The 17,006-nt window shown below is 45.4% G+C and overlaps 1 protein-coding gene and 1 long non-coding RNA gene across 4 annotated transcripts in view; one reads left to right on the top strand and one right to left on the bottom strand.

The window, feature by feature from the left end:
* Positions 1 to 663: 663 nt before the first annotated feature.
* On the bottom strand, positions 664 to 3,136 carry LOC134345189 (uncharacterized). The gene is made up of 3 exons (XR_010017631.1): positions 3,098 to 3,136; positions 2,238 to 2,295; positions 664 to 966 (listed from the first exon to the last, which is right to left on the bottom strand). It is a non-coding gene; the product is annotated as an uncharacterized LOC134345189 (long non-coding RNA).
* A 413-nt stretch (positions 3,137 to 3,549) lies between these two features.
* LOC134345175 (protein jagged-2-like) overlaps positions 3,550 to 17,006 on the top strand; it is a 261,826-nt gene continuing 248,369 nt past the window's right edge. For 2 of the 3 annotated variants that reach the window (XM_063045425.1, XM_063045408.1), the window contains exons 1-2: positions 3,554 to 3,995; positions 4,125 to 4,424. In XM_063045425.1, coding sequence (XP_062901495.1) covers positions 3,939 to 3,995; positions 4,125 to 4,424 — 357 coding nt within the window. In that variant the 5' untranslated portion in view covers positions 3,554 to 3,938. Of the gene's footprint in view, positions 3,996 to 4,124; positions 4,425 to 17,006 lie in introns of all 3 variants that reach the window. The other variant, XM_063045417.1, reaches the window with a different exon arrangement.

Genomic DNA, 17,006 nt, shown 5'->3' with positions numbered 1-17,006 from the left:
TTCTCTTTCTCAGTTCAACCCCTTCTCCAGAATACCTCTCTCAATGCAGTGCCAGTGAGGCCCACGGAATGAAAACCCAAAATAACAAAAACTCTGCAGATAATGGAAACCCAAATTAAAAACAGAATATGCTGGAGACACTCAGCAGATCTGGCAGTGTCTGAGAAGCAAGATTAATGTTTTGGGTCACAAGTTCTTCACCAGAACCAGAAAAGATAGATTAAAATAAGATCATTGAACTTTGCAGTGAGGGTTGCCTACAGGAGTGGTTAAGACAAAAGAAACATCTGTGACAGGGCGAAACTGTTGATTTCCACACCAGTGGCCTACAGAGAAATAAAACAAAGCAAAATAAGCTTTAAGAATCGTACGTCTATTTATGTAGAACATAACACCACATGTGTGCTTTTTATATGGGAAGACTTTGAATAATAAGTGACGTGTAGTAAATAATTTTGAGCAATAGACAAACTGTAGCACTTTATTCTGCAGTCTGATTTCACCTTGTACCACCTTAGTGAACTTTTGTAATGAAATAATCTGCACGGGCAATGTGCGAAACAGCATTTTTCAATGTACATGTGACAATAGTAAACTAATTTATCAATTTAATATCTGTGGAGGGAATGGAACAGTTGATATTTCAGCTTGAGGTCCTTCAGCACAGTCCAGATGAAGGGTCTTGATCCAAAACACCGAATGACAATTTTCCTCCACTGATGCTGGCTGACCAGCTGAGTTCCTCTGATACTCAGTCCCGCCCAGTCCTGATGAAGGGTTTCGACCCAAAACGTCTGCTATACTCTTTTCCGTAGATACTGTGTGGCTGAGTTCCCCCTGCATTTTGTGTGTAGCTTGGATTAACAGCATCTGCAGATTTTCTTGTTTCCTATGGTAGTTTGTTTCTTTTTGCTCTCCTTTACAGCATTTGCAGTCTCCTGTGCTTCCAGTTAACAATTTCTCTGCCTTGAAAGACAGAAAAATAATCATACTTTTCAGGGAAGTGCCTGCCCTATGGTTTTTTTTTACCAAAATATACTTTATTCAAAAATAAAATTATGTACAATAAACCATTCAATGTCTGTCAATCCTTTACAGATGCTTCTATTATGGTCTATACATTTCCACACTTTTAGTCACCCACGTGGCACTCTGTTGTTTCATCTTTCCACACCATTGTTGAGGGGTATACTCCCCGCCACCCGTCCCCTCCCACTCCTGCGGGAAGAAGAACCCTAAACCGTGGTCCTTCCCCAGCGGGCCCTTGCGGTGGCTGCACCAAGTTTCAGTGTGTCCCTCAGCACGTACTCCTGCAGCCAAGAATGTGCCAGTTGGCAGCATTCTCCCACGGACATCTCCATGTGCTGGTAGATCATCAAGTTTCGGGCCGACCAAAGAGCGTCTTTCACTGAGTTGATGATCTGCCAGCAGCACCGGATGTTGGTCTCCATGTGCATCCCCGGGAACAGCCCGTGGATCAGAGTCCTCTGTTACGCAGCTGCTGGGGATGAAACGTGACACTAGCCTGTCCATCCTCCTCCACACCTTCTCTGTGAACTCACAGTGTGCAAAGAGGTGGGTCACAGGCTCCTTCTCACTGCAGTCCTCCAGTGGGCAGCGGGGTGTGGAGACGACATCCCGGGCGTACAGGAGGGATCTGACTGGGAGGGCCCCTCTCACCGTCAGCCAGGCGAGGCCTTGGTGCCTGTTGGTGGGGTCTGGCGATGAGGCATTTTGCCAGATGAACTGGACGGTCTGCACAGGGAACCACCCCACTGTGTCCATCACATCCTTCTCCTGCAGTGCCTGCAGGACATTACGTGCTGACCACTGCTTGATAGCCCTGTGGTCAAAGGCGTTGTCCTGGAAGAACTTTTCTACGAAGGACGGGTATGGCGGCAACGACCAGCTGACTGGGGCATTGCGCAGGAGTGGGGCCAGACCCATCCTTCGTAGCCAGGACAACAGGTGGAACCTGGGCACATAGTGGTCCTTGGTGCCCACATATCCGGGTTCTACACACAACCCGATGCCGCCAAACACGAAGCTGGCCATCAGGGCAACATTGGGGACGTTCTTGCCCCCATTGTCCAGGTACTTGTGCATGATGGCCTGTCTGACCTGCTCCACCTTTGGTTTTTTTATTTCAAAATATACTTTATTCAAAATAAAATTATGTACAATAAACCATTCAATGACTCTCAATCCTTTACAGATGTTTCCATTACGGTCAATACATTTCCACACTTTTAGCCACCCACGTGGCACTCTGTTGTTTCGCTCCATCTTGGTTATCTATAAGCAGGAACATAATAATCACACACATGTAGGAGCGAGAATAGAAACACATTATGTGAGTATAACGGAGAAACGAACATAGAAATTTACAGCACATTACAGGCCCTTCGGCCCACAATGTTGTGCCGACCATGTAACGTAAATTAATTATCCGACCAATTTTGTGTGGGGTTATTCAACGCCTGCACCGACAAGGCAAAATTTCATTAATAATACAGAAGCGAGGCGATTGGCTCAGATCGGACCGATTGCTGAGCGCTGATTGGCGAAGAGGGTGAGAGGGAGGTGGCCCCGCTGCTGATTGGCCTGTGCTGGCAGGAAGGCTGGCGATTCTGCGATTGGTGGGAGGCGGCATGGGGCGGGACAGAGGTGGTGTTGTCGCGTTACTAGGCCCCACCCCTATCTCCTTCCCTCCCGCGCGCTGGTGGGTCCGGGAACGGCGGCGAAGAGCGTGCGATAACCGGGCTGGTGCAGAGCGTCCGGGACCCGCTGCTTCACACTTGCTCACAGCCGAGCATGTCCGTGTTAGTCTACGTCTAGGCAAAACCTCTCTGAGTTACGTTATCCTGACCCGTTCCGAGCTAAACCGTGCACGCTAGTGCGCGCACCCGTGCTGAGCCGTGCCCGGCGCCCGTCCCATCCCGTCCTTGTTAATCTGACAAGAACCTCACGGTTACGTTAACCTGACCCGTCCTCAGTCGCGCCGTGCACGCACTTATGCTCGCCCGCCCTTGTTAGCCTAACTAGAACCCCACTAAATTACGTTAGCCTGACCCGCTGTAAGCAGTACCCACCTTACCTCGTCCGTATTAGCTTGACCAAAACCCCACTGAGTTATGTTAGCCCGACACGTCCCAAGCGGCGCAGTGCACTCCCCGTGCGGGGACCCGTGATAAGGCGTGCCGTGCTAAGCAATGATTGCCCGTGCGCGGACTTGAGCTGTGGCCGTCTGCGCGTATCCGTGCCGAGCCGAACTCCTCTGACCCTTCCATCAGAACCTGGTTGGTCCCGTTCATCCCTGGATCAGAGTTGTGTGGCAACCCATGCTGGTGTGTAGCCCGGCTCCAGAGCTGTGTCAACCCACCCCTACCTCACTCAGCACGCCCCCCCCCACCACCCGTGCCGTGCCGTGCCGTGCCGTGCCGAACCGTGCTAGCCTTATCTCTTATCTTTCCCAGATCCATGTTTAAACCTTGCCAGTTTAACACCGGTCGGGGGTGCGGCAGTTTAACACTTGGGTCTTGCGCTAAAAACGTGCCAGACCCTGCCCCTGTGCTGAGCCGTGCTAAATCCGTTTTCTCCCTCTTCCTCCTATCCTGAGGCGGGCTGCTGTTTGTACCCTCCCCACACGCTCTCACTAGCTTAGAGATCTGAGCCGAGATCCCACCCCTTCCAGTCCAGAGCCAGCACTAGAGCGGAGCCGGTCCAGACACACTGCCTTTCTAACACATGCAAACACATATATGTAGGTAGGGCTTGGGAGAAAAGGAGGGGGGGAAGCGAAAAAAAAACAGTCCTTGGATTCGTTTCATTGCTGCGAAAAAAAAGGTCACGTTGAATACAACTCCTTACCGGGACCGTCAACGAGCCTGGGTCTTTAGAAGATTTATTATAAACGTTTGCAAGCGAAGAGCGAAGGCATGCTGGATTTTAAAGGGATCTATCATCTTATCGTGCTGTCAACTTTCTTGGTTCAGGTACGCAATGAAATAATCCACACTAGGTTGCATTGCACTGATTTAATATATTTTTCCTCCTTTCCGTGCACAATTACCGCCGGTGAGTGCAGCGGCTTTTTTTGAAATAATCTTATTTTTGTTCCACAGGTCTCGTTTGCAAAGGGCTATTTCGAGGTCCGGGTTAACTCGGTGCAGAACGTTAACGGCGAATTGGAGAACGGGGATTGCTGCGATGGCTCCAGAGGTTCTTTGGATCGAAAATGCATCAAGGACGAATGTGACACTTATTTCAAAATTTGTTTGAAGGAATACCAGGCACGCGTCGCCGCCTCTGGAGGCTGCACTTTTGGGAGCGGATTCAGCCCTGTACTGGGGAAAAATACTTTTTCTCTCCCAGATAAAAGCGCACTTGGAAAGATAGTTATCCCCTTTCACTTTGCGTGGCCGGTAAGTGGCGTTTTAATTTCATTGTGTGCGCATTTGCAAACTGCAGCCTGGTGCAAAGAATTTCGAAGATCAGGTCCCTCCTAACCTTAATGCTGTCCCTTACATGCGCCCCTTTCCAGCAGTTGCCACCCCATGGTACTCCTTCCGAATAATTGCAGCCCGGTTGTCATTTTGCTTTCCAGTAAGCTCGCAATGACTTGAATTTTTGCTCCCGAAATTTCACGGCTCCGTTTTCATTTTAACGTAGTAGCAATCTATTTTAAACGCACCGTGATCCTCCCCCTCCCTGTCTTGTGAATGATCTGAAATTAATAACGGCTGTGTTTTGCAAGGTTGCGTACTTTGATTATTTTCCTTAAAAAGTGGAAAAATGTAAAAGTTGCACAGGATTCAGCTGCAATATAAGATATAAAAAGACTTTGGTGCAAAGGCGCCCAAATTGCCTGGCTTTTCTTAAATCAGGTGCGATGTACAAACCCGTCCGTGTTTCTTTCGGGAAGATTAATTTGTAAAGCATCCCGAGGAGTTGGGTTATGACTGTGCATTTGAGGCTGGTTGCAAACAAATCATTTGTAGCCGGGAGTAGTTGCTGGCAACAGCCTTATAAATAAATGCTGCCAGTTGATCCACACGAGTGGTGTTTGTAACCTAGTAGTCCAGATCCTAATGCACTTTTAGAAGTGATATGTAGTGGCGTCACTTTCTATTTGTGACCTACACCCGCGCTGGACTTCAGAATGCAATTGCACGGCAGCTGCCTTGGTGCCCAGGGAATGCATTTGCACCCGCTGCACTGGTGTTGGGTGTTGGGGGGAAGAAGAGGTACGGCTGTAGTGGTGCACCCCGTTGCACTGGTGGGGGGGATGCACGGCTGTGGCGATACGTCGCACTGCACAGACGGCTGAGGGGATGCATTTGCACCCGCTGTGTTAGTGATGCATGGCTGTGGCGGTGCGCCCCCCCCTCCGGACCGGGTCGGGGTCGGGGGTTCAGGTGCGGTCCCGGAGCGCGAGCGCCCCTCGCGCTCGTTCCGTTAGGTTCCCGCGCGGCCGCCCGGGGCCGGGGGAGGTAGGATGCATGGAGGGTTTCGAGAGGGAAATGTGGGGAGCGGCAAAGGTAATGGGAGAAGAGGCGTGCGGAGGGGGCAGAGGGAGGCGATGGGGCACAAGAGGGAGTGACCCAGTGGGGAGGAAGGGTGGACAGGAGAGTGAATGGAAACGGTGAGTAAGGTGGAGGGGAGTGGGAGGCTTGTGTTGGAGGGCGTGGGAGGGTGGAGGACGAGGGGTGGGCGGATAGGGTGGAGGGGCCAGGAGGGAGAGGGGCAAGGGTCGGAGCGTCAGGAGAGACGGGAGGCAGTGGGGTGGATCAAGGCAGGTGTGAGTGTGGGGCGGGAAAGGGAGATCATCTGAGGAAGTGAGTAAACTGGTGAGGGTTCTTCTCGTTCACTACTGTTTCTTTGGCCAACTCCGAGATTCATGCAACCACCTTTTTGCCCCTCTCCTTTATTTATTTGCGCTTATCTTGACGCTGACGTTCTGAACAATGGGTGGGGGGATTTGAGGGGAAAGAGTTGAGTGTAGGGTTAATGAAATGTGTCGAGTGGAGTGTGGGGAGGCGAGTGATGCTGCTGTGAAGGATGAGGTCGTATCTGATAAATGATGCCATTTTAAGAAACCTGGATTATGTGTACAAATCTTTGCAGATGGCAAGACATTGAGAAGACTTGTGTTTAATTTTAGAGCATATAAGCAGACAGGTGTGGCTCAAATAAAATATATGGAAGTTTGGACTGAACCTTGAGAAAGCATTGGGATATCTCACTAGACAAAGGATATTGTGATTTGGGGGAGGGTGCAGAGATTTACTTGAATGATCCGAGAAATGAGTGTATTTTTACATTTCAAAAATTGGACTTTCCTCCTCTTTAGAATGGAGGCAGTGAAGTATTCTGAACCATGAAGCCATTTGTTAGAATAATTGGGAAGGAGGAGCAGGAGTCTTGGGTCTTGCACCACAGGTTTCAGGAACAGTTATTACCTTTCTCTCATCAGGCTCTTGAACTGGTTTGGATAACTTCTCACCTCAACTCTGAGCTGATTTCACAACCTGTAGATTCACTTTCAATGACTCTACAATTCATATTCTCAATATTATTTGTTTTGTATTTTGTAGTTTGTTTTCGCACGTGGGTTGTTTGTCAGTCTTTGTGTAGTTTTCATTCTATTCTATTTATTGTTCTACTGTGAATACCTGCAAGAAAATGAATCTCAGGGTAGTATATGGTGACATGTATGTAATTTGATAAATTGACTTTGAACTTGAACCTTGAAGAACCTTCCACTGACATAAATGTCAGTAATTGTGAGGCAGGGATTCAAATGACTGACAAGAAAACTGTCATTGAGTATATTTAAAGCAGAGACAGGTTCTTGATTGGTAAGGACGTCAAAGGTTATGGAGAGAAGCAGTTGGGGTTGAGAGGGATAATGAGGGTGCCATAGTGCATAGTGGTTAGCATAACCCTGTTACAGGTTGGGTGTTCCGGAGTTCAATTCTGACGCCGTTCTGTAAGGAGTCTGTATGTCCTTCCTGTGGGTTTTTCCCGAGTGCTTTGGTTTCTCTCTCTCCTCTCCCCCCCCACAGTCCAAAGATGTACTGGGTGGGTTAATTTGGTCATTGTAAATTGTCCTGTGATTATAGAGTCATCGGGTTTGTTGGGGGCTGCACGGCGAGGCTTGAAGGGCCTACTTCGCACTGTATCGCAAAATAAAAATCAGTTTTGATGGAAGGGCAGGGCAGAGTTGGTGGGCCAAATGACTTAATTCTGCTATGTCTTGTGGTCTGGTAAGTTTTCACTCTGAGCAGTGGTGTGTTTGTGAAATCAGTGGTGAGCTTAAAAGGGTCACTTGAGAGAAGTGTGTCATCTTTAGACCTGGGGAGCCAAGTAACAATGTGGTGGAACTGATTGTGAGATTTTTAAGTGGTGGTGGTCCTGTATGATGGGCCTTTTCGGGTGGAGCTCGGAGGAAGAAAGTGAGGATTTTAAGTGAATTGAGGGGCGTTCCTCTGGAATTTCCAAAGAGCAAATTGGGGTGTGGTTCTTGGAGAAGAGGGACATGATGATTTTGGGAAAGCAGTAGCTTTCCTGGCATGCGGGGGAATTTGAGAGTTGTTTGATGCTAGTGATGTTAAATGCCAAGTATTGACTTGCCATATGAAAGGCATTCTGACATTCAGGAGGAAGAGTTTTGCTGAGGCTCTCTCCCTGTGGTAAGATATTCAAGTGGATATGGGTTCTAACCTGCTCCATGCAGCAAATATTCTCCCAGTTCAGTTGTTTCTATACTACTTTAAGGATCTTAAACCTAGGGAAGTGTTAGTGCTCTGGTTAGTGAATTGTTCACTATCCTAATGTTGGCTTGGCATACAAGGTTCTTTTTCAAAGATTTGCTTTATTTGTTACTCACACCAAAACATACAGTGAAATGCATTGTTTTGTGTCAAATAAAACGAGCTAAGATTGTGCTCAGCAGTTCGCAAGTTTGCTATGCTACTGATGCCAACATAGCATGCCTGCAACTCAAGCTCTATCCTGTACTCTAATGTGGGAATAGATTGGAGCACCTGGAGGAAACCCATGTGGTCATGAGGAAAATGTACAAACTCCTTACAGGTGGGAATCAAACCCCAGTTGTACAGCTGGCTGCTGGAAAGTGATGTGCTAACTGCAATGCCATAGTTTCCAGGCCAGGATGTGCTTTGTCTGAAAGCTATACTACTCTCATAAACCAGTTAGGTAAAGTGTATGTGTAAATGTCAGGGCTCAGCACATCCTCAGGACTGTTGGTCATTTACTTTTATTGGTCTTTGGCATGCACTTCACCATGTTTTGATATACATATGACAAATAAAACTAATTTTTAGAAACTTAAAAAAAAATTATCAACCTGAAATATTAACTTTGTCTTGGCCCAAAACGTCGACTATACTCTTTTCCATAGATGCTTCCTGGCATGCTGAGTCCCTCCAGCATTTTGTGTGTGTAACTTCATCTCTTGATGCTGCTTGATGTGCTATATAGTTCCAGTGTTCTCTCTTGTCATTGTAAAAGAGAATGGGCTGTCTAGTCATCATCCCATTGCCATTCTATATTCTATGTTCCAACATTGCTTCCAAGGTTGGAAAATACTTCGGGCATTCAGATGGGGATGTGAAGGACTCCATATAAATCCAAGGCTTTTTCTCCTCCTCAAAGTACAGCATGAAAGTGACATAAGAGGCGTAAACTACTACAGCATAGAAACAGGCCCTTCAGCCCATCTAGTCTCTACTAAGATGACAAAACCTGCAGTTTGGAAATCTAAGCAACACAAAATGCTGGAGGCTGGGCAGCATTTATGGAAAAGAGTAAACAGTTGATGTTTCCGACCAAGATCCTTCATCAGGACTGGAAAAAAGATGAAAAGTTAGAGCAAGAAAGTTAGGAGGGGGGAAGGGGAGGAAGAAGTACAAGGTGGTAGGTAAAACTGGGAGGGGGGAGTAAAGAACTGGGAAGCTGATAGGTGAAAGATAAAGGGCTGGAGAAGGGGCATCTGATAGGAAAGGGTAGAAGACCATGGGAGGACAAAGGGGGAGGAGTACCAGGGGAGGTAATGGGCAGGTAAGAAAATGAGGTGAGAGAGGGAAATGGGAATGGTGAAGGGGGGGTGCAATTACTGGAAGTAGGAGAAATCGATGTCCATGCTATCAGGTTAGAGGCTACCCAGATGGAATATAAGGTGTTGCTCCTCCAACCTGAGTGTGGCCTTGTCGCAGCAGGAGAGAGGAGGCCGTGGACTGACATGTGGAATAGGAAGTAGAATTGAAGTGGATGGCCACACTGGGAACACTGGATACAGTAGATGACCCCAGCAGACTCGCTTGTGAAGTACTTCCTCACCTGGACTGTAGCCCTCTATATCCCTCTCATCCACAAACTTTTCCAAACTTCATTGTTACAGTCGAATTCATATCATCTCTGCTGGCAGCTTGTTCCACCCTCTGAGAGAAGAAATTCTTCCTAAGTTTCTCCCTTAAAATTTTCTTCATTTACCCTTAACCTATGATCTCTAGTTTTAGTCTCACCCAACCTCAGGGGAAAAAAGCCTGCATGCATATGCCCTATCTGTGCCACTAATAGTTTTATCGTCAAATCTCCCCTCAATCTCCTATGCTCCAGGGAATAGATGGCCTCCCATTTTACTCTATAACTTAGTCCTCTGATGGTTTCAGGTTTATTGATATCTTTCCTGGAGGTTGAAGATTTTTTTAGAGGTGGTTTTGAGTTTTGACTATGGTGTAACCTGGATGAAACCTGTCCAAATTGTGAAGGTCAGGGCGGAATAATCTGCATGGCCATCCTTGATTTGTGTATATTCCTGCTGCTGTTAGAATGAAAGCTAAGACGGAATGATAAGAATACTTAACCAGGCGTGTTATTTGAGAGTTCGTTGTTCTGTTACTGGTAACTGAACACCTTTTTGGGTTCCTGTGTATTCATGTAAAGCCTTACACGCCTGTGCTAAAGAGATGTGTGGGGGCTGGGGGACTTTAATGAGCAAGGAAGAGAATAGTTGTTGGCAATAGCGTCTAACTCGTCAGCAGGCAAGTAGTGACACCATTGCTCTGTGTATATTGAAAGGAAGAGGCAAACAGCTCACTTAACACGAGAGCTGGCAGAGCCTCAAAATAGTGCTCTGAAGGGAGGGAAAACAGGAGATGATCAGATTTTTTTTAACATGGTGAGTTATAATCTGGAATGCACTATCTGCAAGAGTGGTGTGAAGGGATTTGATAGGAACTTTCAATGGGGAATTGGAGCATAGAACAACACAATACAGGCCCTTCAGCCCATGATGTTGTACCAACCTTTTAACCTACTGTGATCAATTTAACCCTTCCCTTGCAGATGGTTCATTTTCTTTCATCCAGGTTTCTATCCTCCTTGTAGCCATTTCTGCCCTGAAACATTTGTCACTGGCTATCTATGCTACTTATCCTCTATACCTCTGGCAAGGCACCTCTCGTTCTCCTTTACTCATTCAACCTATCCACATGTGAGACACGTTCTCTAATCCAGTCAGCATCCTGATAAATGTCCTTTGTACTCTATAAAAGTTTCCACATCCATCCTATAATGTGACCAGACTGGGACACAATATTCTAATTGTGGTCTAACCGGAGTTTGAGAGGGCTGTATTTAGATTAGGTTATTAGGTATATACTTGAAATTTTAAAAAAACTACAGCGTTGTGGGGAAAGAGAAGTTACACTAAGTGGGCAATTGACATGAAAGTTGCCATTTGAAATAGCACAAACCTGCATAACTCTGCCATTCCAACACAGTAATAGACTGGATTAAGTTTTCTGCTCGTCACACATTCTAATGAAATCATTAAAGGGAGATGGGGCTTTTCACTTTGGGGTGAAGGGGGATGAGAGGTGACTTGATAGAGGTTCAGAAGTTCATTTTATTGTCAAAAATATGTACAATACAGGTCTGATATTTGTCTTTTCCAGATAGCCATGAAATATAGAAAGACGATGGGATTTGACATCAACTCTCCCCCTCCCCCACCAGCATGAAAAAGAAAAGAAATGAAACTCGCAGACCCCCAAACCCCCACCTCCTGTCCCGCAGAAAAAAACGGCGAGAATAACAATTCCTGATCTCCCCCCCCACAAAAAAAGTGATAATAAAAATTCCTGACCTCCTCACTCACAGAAAAGACAGCAACAGTAGCATCAAAACCCTCAACATGCACACGTGCGCATGATTGACCACAAATGAAAACACAGGAAAAAATGTTGGAAACCTATTTAAAGTACAGTCCAATAATCACCTAAATCTCAAATATCAGAAACATCTTTTTGCCTGCGTAAAAGGAGTGAAAAGAGTGGCTGCTGACCCGGGTCCAAACGAGCCAATCTTGCTGCTGACCATCGTCATCCCAGTGGCCTCTGTTGGGAACCGTCGCTGACCCCCTCTGCATTCACCTTGATGCTTCAGTGGTCCTCGCTACTTTGAGGTAGTCATTTATGACCCCGTGGCTCATCCCTGGTCTTTTCCATGAGTCAGCTGGTGTTCTTGGTCCTTTTCGGCCCCCTGTCTCTATTCTCCATGAGGCAGCTCTCCAGATTCAGCAGAGGGCCGGATCAAGTTCCAAACTACGTCATAGGCTCCACCAGTTTCTGTAACAAACAAGACAAAGAACAAGCAGAAGGCATAGAAGAAGTGAAATAATTGGAGAGATTTGCTATCTGGTATTTGTTGTCCGAGGAATCATTGTTCGCTGGTGCCATCTTGACAGGTGTACAAAATTATAAGAGGAATGTAGGCCAGAAACTTTCTCCTGGCGTGGAAATGGCTGATATGAGAGGGCATAATTTTAGGGTGTTCGGAAGAAAGCGTAGGAGTGGTGTCAGAAGTACCGTAAATATTTTTTTACACAGTGGTGGGTTTGTGGAACGCCCTGTTATGGGTGGTGGTAGGGCAGATACATTAGGGACTTCTAAGAGAGTCTTAGATAGGCACATGGATGAAAGAAAAGTGGAAGGTTATGTGGGAGGGAGTGTTGGATTGATCTTGAAGGGTCGGCAAAACATGTTGGATTGAAGGGCATGTACTGTTCTTTGTTGTATGCTTTGACTATGGCGAATGCACAACAGTCCTTTCTGAGCTTTCACTGGTGTTTCTTCATTAATGAGAGTTTTTAAGTGTTGGGTGGTATCACGGCATCAACATTAGCCACAGGGCTGATAGTGAAAGCAGCCATTAGCAAAACAGAAGCATGCAAAAAGAAAGGAAAAAAGATGCCCTGGAGTGGTTTTTCAAGGCTTCCCTAGAGGTTCAAATAACAGTTTGAAAGTGCTCAGGCTTTGTGGTTTTTATGTCGCTGATCTCTCAGTCAGATTGCATTCTGGAAATGCTCTTGACTGTCAGATATTTTCTGGAAAAGAATGCTCATGTTAGTTGTTTTTGCATGTAATAATAAACTTGGCAACAATACCTTTTCCAGCTTCATCATCCTGCTTCATTGTTTTTCCTTAATCAGTGGCGTCACAGGTAGAGAGGGCTGTAAAGAGAGCTTTAGCACATTGACCTTTAGAAATCAAGGCACTGAGTGCAGGAGCTGGGATGTTATATTGAAGTTGTACAAGATGTTGGTTAGGCCAAATTTCGAGTATTGCAAGCAGTTCTGATCACCTATCTACAGGAAAGATGTCAGTATGAAGACAGTGTAAAGAAAAGTTACAAGGATGTTGCCAGGACTTGAGGACCTGAGTTATAGAGAAAGGCTGAATAGGTTAGGACTTAATAACCTGGAGTGCAAGAGAATGGGAGATTTTGATAGGTTGTATCAAACGGAAGGGTATAGATAGAGTAAAAGCAAGCTTTTTCCACTGAGGTTGGCTGAGACTAGAACTAGATGTAGTAGGTTAAGCATGAAAGGTGAAATATTTAAGAGGAATCTGAGGGGGAACTTCACTTAAGGTGGTGTGAATGTGGAATGAGTGTCAGCGGAAGTTATGGATGTAGTTTGGATTGCAGCGTTTAGAGAAGTTTGGCTAAATACTTGGATAGGAGGGCTATGGTTCATGTGCAGGTCGATGGTATTTGGATAAATAACAGTATGGCACCGACTAGATGGGCCAAAGGGCCTGTTTCTGTCCTGTAGTGCTGTTATGACTCAAGAGGCTACCCTCATTACTATCACTAGATTCCTACAATTAAGGCCATTTTTAATTCCAGAGAATAAAGCCCCAACCTATTCAACCTTGCACTATAACTCAAGTCCTCCAATCCCGGCAACGTCCTTGTAAATTTTCTCTGTACTCTTTCAATCTTATTTGTATGTTTACTGTAGGTCGGTGACCAAAACTGCACACAATACTCCAAATTAGGCCCCACCAGCGTCTTGTACAATTTCAACATAACATCTCAACTCCTATACTCAGTACATTGATTTATGAAGGCCAAAGTGCCAAAAGATTTCTTTTCAACCCTATCTACCTCTTGTGCCATTTTCAAGGAATTCTGAATCTATTTCTAGATCCCTCTGTTTTACTGCACTCCTCAGTGTGTAATGTCTACCGTGGTTGGTCCTGGCAAAGTGTAACACTTCATACTTGACTGCATTAAACTTCATCTTTCTTTTTTCCAGCTCATTTTTATAGCTGACCCTGATCCAACTGCAAGCCTTGTTGGTCTTCCTCGCTATCCACTACAGCCCTAATCTTGGTGTCATTTGCAGATTTGCTAATCTAGTTTTCTACATTATCATCCAGATTTGTAGATCTACTTTGTAGATGACAAACACCAATGGACCCAGCATTGATGCCTGCAGCACACCGCTAGCCACAAACCTCCAGTCGGAGAGGCAACCATTTGCTACCAGTCTTTGGCGGCTTCTGTGATGCCATTGTATAATCCTGTTTACTACTGTACCTCATCTTGAAGGCCAAGGGACTGAACCTTCTTGACCAACTGCCCATATGGGATCTTGTCAAAGGCCTTGCTGAAGTCCATGTAGGCAACATTCACTGCCTTGCCTTCAACTTTCCTAGTAACTTCCTCAGAACTCTGAGATTGGCTAGAGATGACTTGCCACGCATAAAACCATATTAACTATTCTTAATGAGACCCTGATTATCCAAATACTTGTATATCTGTCCTTTAGAATACCTTCCAATAAATTTCCCACTACTGGCCAAAAATTTTATGACTTACGTTTAGTCTTTCTCAAACAATGGAACGTTAGCTGTCCTTCAATTCTCTAGCACCTCAGCCATGGTAAAGGATGTTTTAAATATCTCTGCTAGGGTTCCTCAATTTCTACAGTAGCCTCCCACAGTGTTTGAGGGAATGTCTTGTCAGGTCCTGGGGATTTATCTACCCTGATTTGCCTCAACAGCAAACACCACCTCCTCTGTAATCTGTATAGGGTTCGTGATCTTGCTGCTGCATTGCCTCACATTTATGGACTCTTGAGTCCATCTCCCAAGTAAATACAGATGCAAAAAATCCATTTGAGATCTTCCCCCATTGCTTTCGCTTCATGCGTAGATTACCATTCTGATCTTCCAGAGGACCAGTTTTGCCTCTTGCTCTCCTTTTGCTCTTAGTATGTCTGTAGAAGCCTCTAGGCTTCTCCTTCACCTAGTTTGTTAGAGCAACCTCATATTTTCTTCTAGCCCTCCTGATTTGCTTCAGTGTCCTCTTGCATATCTGAGACTTTAGAACCTAATTTGTTCCTGCCTGTTTATAACTGCTATGCACCTCCTTTTTCTTAACCAGGGCCTTAATTCTCTCAAACCAAGGTTCCTTAAATCTGTTATCCTTGTCTTTTATTCTGACAGGAACATACAAACTTCGTACTCTCAAAATTTTACTTTTGAAGGCCTCCCACTTATCAAGTACATCTTTGCCAGAAAACAACCTGTTCGATCGCACATTTGCCAGATCCTTTCTGATAACATCAAAATTGGCCTTTCTCCAATTTAGAATCTCAGATAGAGGACCAAACCTATTCTTTTCCCTAATTACCTTGAAACTAATGGCATTATGATCACTAGATGCAAAGTGTTCCCCCACATAAACTACTGTCACCTGCCCTGCCTCATTCCGTAATAGGAAATCAGGTATGGACACTCTTGTTGGGACTTCTATGTACTGATTAAGGAAAGTTTACTTAACACATTTGGTGAACTCTACCCCATCTAGTCCTTTTACAGTATGGGAGTCCCAGTGGTATACTTATTGTTGAGGGGAATACCCACAGGGGTACAGTGCACTGGTTACCTATTCCCTTTCCCTCTCCTGACAGTCACGCAGGTACCTGCCTTTTGCAACTTGGGGGTGACTACCTCCCTGTAGCTCCTACCTGTCACCTCCTTATTCTCCTATAAGGGTCAAAGTCATCGAGCTGGAGCTCTGGTTCCTTAACACGGTCTATAAGGAGCTGCAGCTCACTGCATTTAATGCAGATGGAGCTATTAGGGAGACCGGAGGTCTCCCAAAACTCCTGGATCTCTTGTAAGGAACATATCACTAACTCTGGACCATTCTCAGTGCATTAGTTATGTACTAACAGGGGAAAAAACTTACTGGAAACTTACAGGAACAGCCTGTGTCTGTTCTTGTCCAAGCTAGTTGAGCCAAAGCCAGATCACTCTCATACTGCCCCACTGATACAATGGCCACTTCATTTACACCGCCTTTCTTTTTATTGACTCAAATACTGACTCACTCTGAGACTTGCAGTTTCCAAATGCCTCCTGCCCTGCAAGATGTCACTCTCTTACTCACTACTTCAGTGTTTCTCTATTAAATAGTAATTTATTGCTCTGGTAAATTGTACATTTAGGAGCAGGGCATACAGGGATATCAGACACATGGCCAGGTTGGGTTGAAGGGCCTGAGCAGAATTTCTTTAGTGGATTGTTCATGTGTCCCTCTAATCTTAATATATTTGGAGATTTGGACCTTTTGGTGTTGACCTTGACAGACAAAATGCTTGAGTGATATATCTTTTGTATGAATTTTTTAAAATTGCTAAAACAAATGAGTAAGGAAGGGAGGTGGCATAAGTCGATGGATATTGGCAGATAACTGCTTCTGCAAGGATTGAGCTAATTCCCTGTGGAAGCTTTGGTATGTGACAAGTTTAGCAGACAGTATGATGGGCAACCAACAGTTGTTTAATGGTCGAATGAAATATTTGGGTATTGAGCAGCAGGGCCATTTAAGGCTTTTAATCCATATAAAGTCAATGCACAGAGAAGAAATTCTGGGTTTAATTACGGTACCAATCTCTATGGTGTATAAAATCTTGAGGGCCATAAATAAGGTGAATTCACGGAGGCTTTTTTTTTCCTGGGCTGGGAAATAAAGAACTAGAGGGCATAGGTTTAAGGTCAAAGTGAAGAAATTTAATAGTGACCTGAGGTGCAGCTTTTTGTATGAGTGAGCTGCCAGTGGAAATGGTTGAGACAGGTGTATTAACAATGTTTAGAAGGCACTTGGGCAGGTACATAGGAAAGGTTTTGAGCAGGGATTTCCCACCTGGGGTTCATGGACCCCTTGGTTAATGATAAGTCATTTTAAACAGGAAGGTTGGGTTATGGGTCAAAGCTGGCTTAAGGGTCAAATACAGGCATATGGAACAAGTTTAGACTGGTGTCTTGTTTGGCATGGACCTAGTTGGACCAAGGAGCCTGTTTCCTGTTGTCTAACTCCACGACTCAGCTGACTAAGTTGATCTTGGCTTGAAGGCATCATAATGCTTTGGAGTGGTACGGTAGCATAGTGGTTAGGTAACGCTACCACAGGGCCAGCGACCTGGGTTCAATTCTTGTGCTGTCTGTAGGAATTTGTACATTCTCATCATCACTGTGTGGATTTTCCCTGGGTCTTCTGGTTTTCTCCCACCTTGCAAAAATGTATGTGCTAGTAGGTTAGTTTGTCACATGGGTGTAATTGGGTGGCATGGGCTTGTTGGACCTGGCACTGTGCTGTATATCTAAAATAAATAAAATATCAGA

Source organism: Mobula hypostoma, chromosome 1 (assembly GCF_963921235.1).
Source record: "Mobula hypostoma chromosome 1, sMobHyp1.1, whole genome shotgun sequence".
Taxonomy (NCBI): domain Eukaryota; kingdom Metazoa; phylum Chordata; class Chondrichthyes; order Myliobatiformes; family Myliobatidae; genus Mobula; species Mobula hypostoma.
Note: the sequence above shows the minus strand (reverse complement) of the source record. Positions and strands in the feature narration are given on the sequence as shown.